The following is a 6,000-nucleotide window of genomic DNA, read 5'->3' on the forward strand; positions in this document are numbered from 1 at the left end:
GAAATCCTCTGTGGAATTTCTGGAAGAAACTCTGGAGAAAGTCCTGGATAAATCACTCATATTTTTGAGATTATTGCAACGTAAGAACTATATCACAAACACACGACTCGACGCGGAACAGGACATAACACTTTTTGTTCTTAGAAATAACGAAAAAAGGATATAAATTTACCTTTTTTAATGACCGGTTTCGGGTTTGTTGTCACCCATCATCAGGACGATGTTCTGGTTGGACATCGTCCTGATGATGGGTGACAACAAACCCGAAACCGGTCGTTAAAAGAGGTAAATTTATATCCTTTTTTCGTTATTTCTAAGAACAAAAAGTGTTATGTACTGTTCCGCGTCGAGTCGTGTGATTGCCTGGATAAATCCTTGAAGAAATCTCTGGAAGAATCACCGAAGGGATTTTTAGAAAAATCCCAGGGAGATTTTCCGGAAGAATTTCTGGAACTTCCCTAGTAGAATACCTGAAGGTACCACAGTGAGAATTTTTGGAGTTGCTTGAGGAATCCTAGCCACAATTCCCGGAGAAAGGTCAATATAAGCTCCTGGAGGAGTTCCATGAGAAATTTCTGGATGAATCTCTGAAGGAATTCCTGAAAGAATCACCGGAGAAACTTCTGAAAGGATCCCAGGAAGATTGTCTTGAATTATCCCGCCAGGAATTCCTGAAGGAGTCCCAATAGAAATTTTTAGAGGAATCCCTAGAAGAATTCCGGGAAGTATCAAAATCAAAGTAAGAATTTCCATAGAATGTAGTATGTATGACCCCATCAGGACTGCCTGGAGAATCCTATGAGAAGTTTATTGAAAAAAATCAGTAGGAATCCATAAGGAAGCCTAGAGAAATCACTGCATAAATAGATAGAGATATTTCTGGAGAAATCCATAGAAAAGTCTGTTGATTGTTCTTTCCAATATCCAAAACGCTGAAACGTACAACAAGTATACAAGTAATTCTGAGTGTGCCTAAGTTTTGTTGAAATGTGCCATTAATAAATGTTAGAATTATTGTGTTAAGTTTTAAATTTTAGGTGTCTGACAAGAAAAATTCTAGGGGGTGCCAAATTTGTTCTAGGGGGTGCCAGGCACCCCTGGAACCCCCCCTAGCTACGCCAATGATCTGCTGTGAAAATTAATTCAACGATTGAATCGCCACCACAACAGGTATATTGAATGATATTGCATTTTTTTTCCCTGAAAACATATATCAACACAATAACAATAGTTTTATTTTAAAATTGCTTCAGACAAATGAAATATCCATCACTGATCTTTTCAGATGCTTCCTAAAATCAATGAAAACTCAGCGAAAATTCATACTGTTCCGTCTTTGCCAAAGCCGTCATGCTCCACCGAACCACTTCGCCGAACTAATCCGATCTTCGCTTCTTGCTTCTTCCAGATGGCTACATAATTGGCAATTACCTGCACGCATCGGAACAGGACATCCGGGACTTTTTCTGGACCGGCTCGGGCGATGGCCCATCGTCGGCCCTTAATCCCTTCGACCGGTTTCCAATCAGTGAGGATGCAATCATCAAAACGGCCACCGTTGTGGCCACGGTGTACATCGACCGGAGTGGCAGCAGTGGGGGCGCAAACGGCGGCGGTGCCGGAGATGAGCTGTGCATCTTCGATTGTCCTCCGGCCGGCGGCGGTGGGGGCATCGTGGACGAGACGATTGATAACGTTACACCCACCGACAGGCGCTTCTGGCTGATGACGGTCATCGGGGGGCTGTTCGGCAAGAAGGATTACCCGGAACTGGAGGGAAACCTGGCCAAACTGTACCGGGTGGCGTTTACCAGGTAGGTACGGTGATTCGCGGACGGATTTGTACGGGTGGTGTTTTCTGATTGTTAATAATATATAGAGTGTGGGCCGTGGGGTCATGCAGGCAGGGGAGTTATAATTCAGTAAATAATAAATCTGGGCAGCTCAACGGATCCGAATCTTGACCACTTTTTTGTGCCCTAAGGCTTGATCCAAATGTGGCATTTAAGTTTTTCTGAAGCCATTACCATAAGTTAGGGTAAAAACACTAGACTTCGCTCCCCTAAAATTCTGCCCTAATCTTCGCCACTTCATACATAAAAAATGGAAAATGTGTGGAGGGGGCGAAGACTAGTGCTTTTACCCTATATGTTAACAAATATATGACAAATATCTTTTGAACTAAAAATTGTGTACTTGTTTCAGATTCTGGGTTTTAAGACAGCTAAAACTCGAAGTTTATTTGCAGATGCCAGTGCAAACTACATAAGTCATGACAAGAGAAATTGACAATTTTCAGAGAACGTTGCACCTTAATTTTTCAATATTCTGTTAGAGCCTTCAAGTTTTTGAAAGCAGCATTGAAATGCAAAACCCGTAAATCACGTGAATGGTGATGCCTAATGCTAGTTGTAATTGTTTTTTTTTTCACTATTTTTCAAAATTGCATTCTTGTATACATATGGCATACAGTTACTGTTGAGTGCAGTTCATTTTTTGCCACACTTTGGAGAAAAGTCTATTCCTTTCTGGAAAAGAATTGCCGGATTAGAGCCAGCATAATCCGACTAGCAAAAGGGAAGCTCCACTCCAAGGGGGGATGAACAAGAGAGAGACAATTTCCTGGCTAACAGTTTCCAATTTCCAGACAACAAGCATTACATCTCGGTATCAACAACAACACTCTTCACATGCAATCGTCACCGCCGCAGAGAGGAGGAAGTCATCGAATACGGAGGAGGAGCATTCCATCGGATCGCCCCGAGGGGCTCCGGACCAGTGACCGGGGTAGGAGGCACTTGGTCGAGCAAGTCAGATCAACGAGGACAATGGAATCAAGTGGCAAACGTAAGCCGCTCGAAGGCAGGAATGTTCTTGTGAATGAGCAGGTCTACAAGTACGAAAGATATAGACGGAAGCGTAGGAAAAAGGTGCACAAACGAGATACGGACGATGGGTCAGGCGATGGAGACGGAGGAACTGGGCAGCCTGTGGTGGTGGTGTCCGAACAAGGACATGCGGAGAGCGTGCAGGATGATCAAATGCAGCAGTTGCAACGGTGAGTGGCAGTAGTTTAGGCTATAACTTTCCATATGATAAATAGCTTTCAACGGAATAGTTATTGTTCTTCAATCTTCTATCTTCTATCTTCTATCTTCTATCTTCTATCTTCTATCTTCTATCTTCTATCTTCTATCTTCTATCTTCTATCTTCTATCTTCTATCTTCTATCTTCTATCTTCTATCTTCTATCTTCTATCTTCTATCTTCTATCTTCTATCTTCTATCTTCTATCTTCTATCTTCTATCTTCTATCTTCTATCTTCTATCTTCTATCTTCTATCTTCTATCTTCTATCTTCTATCTTCTATCTTCTATCTTCTATCTTCTATCTTCTATCTTCTATCTTCTATCTTCTATCTTCTATCTTCTATCTTCTATCTTCTATCTTCTATCTTCTATCTTCTATCTTCTATCTTCTATCTTCTATCTTCTATCTTCTATCTTCTATCCTCTATCTTTCATTCTGGTTTTTTTATTTCCATTTTTTTTGGTTTTCTCTTTTATATATTTATATCATTTTCTTATTTTTTCAACTTCTATCATTTACTCTACATGTTATCTTATTTTTCATTTCTTAGTTTCACTTTTTCATATCCATTATTCTCTTAAAAAGTTTTACTGATCCGTAGTAGACCAGCTCACCAATTGTCATCAACAAAAGTGATGAATTCGATTCCACGTCCATCATTGAACCATGCGCTTCGTTTCGATTTTCAGGGAAACATCCGCCATCAACGATGAACCGACGTCACCACTTGTGCGTAATTATGACAAGGAGGCCTACTCGAGTCCTGTTGGTGGCACTGGTAGCGGTGGTGGCGGCGGCGTCAGCGGTGGTAGCAGTAGCAGTGCCACCAGTTACAACAAGCGACAAGTACGTATTTTGATACACAATACCACCCACTTGCGGGAAGGCGACAGCGACGAGGACCTATCGATGGACGGGACCGATCCGGCGAGATCAAAGTGAGTACCAACCGCGCGCGCACACGGCGGTATCGATGAGAGTTCTGTTTTTACCGATTCGGTGAATTATTTTTCGAGTAGCTCCCGTCGGTTGGTGTGTGGTTTGACTCCGGTGCAATCATCGAGAGTGGCTCGGTTTATGGCAACAAAATTGGACATATTATTTTTCAATGCTGGGGGAGTGGTTAATGATGGAATTGATGTTTTATTACGGTTTTTTTTCTAAGCGTTGCACCATTGTGATACTTTATTCGTAAGTACGTGCTTCAATCGATGACATGAAATGCTATTCTGGAATTTCGAACAAGATTTTTTTTATTACAGTTGTGTCATAGATAACTAGTATAGTCGTTAGAGTTTGTAAAGGTAGGACATTTTAATGGGATTTCTAGACAATTTAAATATTTCTCTGTCAAAGGTTGACAAAGTGAATTTATATAGACAATTGTGTCACAAAAAGAATGTCAGTGAAAAGTAAAGTTATATAAAAATTCCATGATGAAATCATACAAATAAATAAAATATAGAAAATTTTAACAGAAATGTCACAATATATGTTCATCCTTATATTTGTAGTCAAGTACTCTGAAACAAGAACCTTTAGTTTCACCAAGATTGGGCAAGTCATGCTCGAGAAACGGTGCTTTTACGGAATGATGTTTTGATGATTTCTTATATTAAACGTCAAGAATTCAACTTCACTCTGACCTTATTTTGCGTTCATTTTTCACGTTCATTATTCGGATTAACGTCTTTCCCAATCATTGTTCTTAATCTTGAACACTTTTCTAAATATGTAGACGCATGTTATGTTTGAAAAGCCATCAAAGGCCATCTGATGGTTGCTCCTGATATTGTTATTTCTGCTGTTAGATGGCAACACTGTCAAATATAATAAAAAATTCCAAATATATGAATACAATTTTAAAAATCTATCAGATTTGTCAGCATAATTTAAGTGAGCGTCAAATTTTATTCTATGTTGCATAGAATAATACAAAGTATTTTTTTTCTGGCAGCACTGCTCTGCCGTCGAACGCATAAATGTCATGTTACATTTCGACATTTCTGAGGTTTTTATGTCAAAAGTCATATTTTGATAAATAATTTTGAAATATTTTGTCAACATCTGAATTTATACATGTTTCGATAGTTGAATTGCGTTGAAGTCGATCAAATGCGAGAATAGTCAAAGTTTATTTTGAAACTTCAAATGTGTTTTTCTCTGGTTTTTCTATTGTAACATGTGACATGTATGCGTCCAAGGGCAGTGCTGCACTAAACATAAAACTCTATTTATATAATCCACTACAATTGGGATACTTCCAATGTTCATTAAAAACTGTATGAACGTCACACATTACTAGCGAGGCCTTCTAGATTCATCTTGAGTACTTGTATCCGTAAATTTTAGTTCTTCAAAATAATCTCTGCAATTGACAACACTGTACAACGACCAATACGATTTTAAGCTAAAATTTTGAATTCGAATGTTCTGTAGTTTATGTAGACATCCAGTAACATCTTTAGTGTTATTTTATAACACATAAATCTTATATGTTATTTTATTATACAACTGTTATAGTAGCTGGCAACACTGGTCATGCAGTTACAAGTACAGCTGTATATTTCATGCAGTGGTGTCATTGAAATCCAAGTTGCTCACTGAGAAACCAGCTCTTGAGATAAAAAAAAAACTAACTTCCTACCAGTATTAGCGTCTATTAACTCTACTAGCTCTTAAAAAGTTATCTAAAATTTATGCGAAATTTTTCTCTGGAGATTACTGAAGCTTCTTACAGGAATAATTCAGATATTTCACTAGCTATTCCTTCAAAATTTTTCGAAAATTTTTAGAAAATCTTGCAAAGATTGTTCCAGTAATTCATCTATGAATTTCTAAAAAAATGCTTTAGTGATTCCTTCACATTTTTTTGATGAAAATAATAAGGAAGAAAGGATCAAATGATG

The 6,000-nt window shown here is 38.6% G+C and overlaps 1 protein-coding gene across 3 annotated transcripts in view; it reads left to right on the forward strand.

Annotated features, from left to right (window-relative positions):
* LOC109418934 (uncharacterized) overlaps window positions 1-6,000 on the forward strand; it is a 135,115-nt gene that overhangs the window by 48,748 nt on the left and 80,367 nt on the right. For all 3 annotated transcript variants that reach the window (XM_029873456.2, XM_029873457.2, XM_029873458.2), the window contains exons 2-4: window positions 1,409-1,814; window positions 2,648-3,058; window positions 3,781-4,029. In XM_029873456.2, the coding sequence (XP_029729316.1) occupies window positions 1,409-1,814; window positions 2,648-3,058; window positions 3,781-4,029 (1,066 nt within the window). The remainder of the gene's footprint in view (window positions 1-1,408; window positions 1,815-2,647; window positions 3,059-3,780; window positions 4,030-6,000) is intronic.

The sequence above is a fragment of the Aedes albopictus genome, chromosome 2 (genome assembly GCF_035046485.1).
Source record: "Aedes albopictus strain Foshan chromosome 2, AalbF5, whole genome shotgun sequence".
Lineage (NCBI taxonomy): Eukaryota > Metazoa > Arthropoda > Insecta > Diptera > Culicidae > Aedes > Aedes albopictus.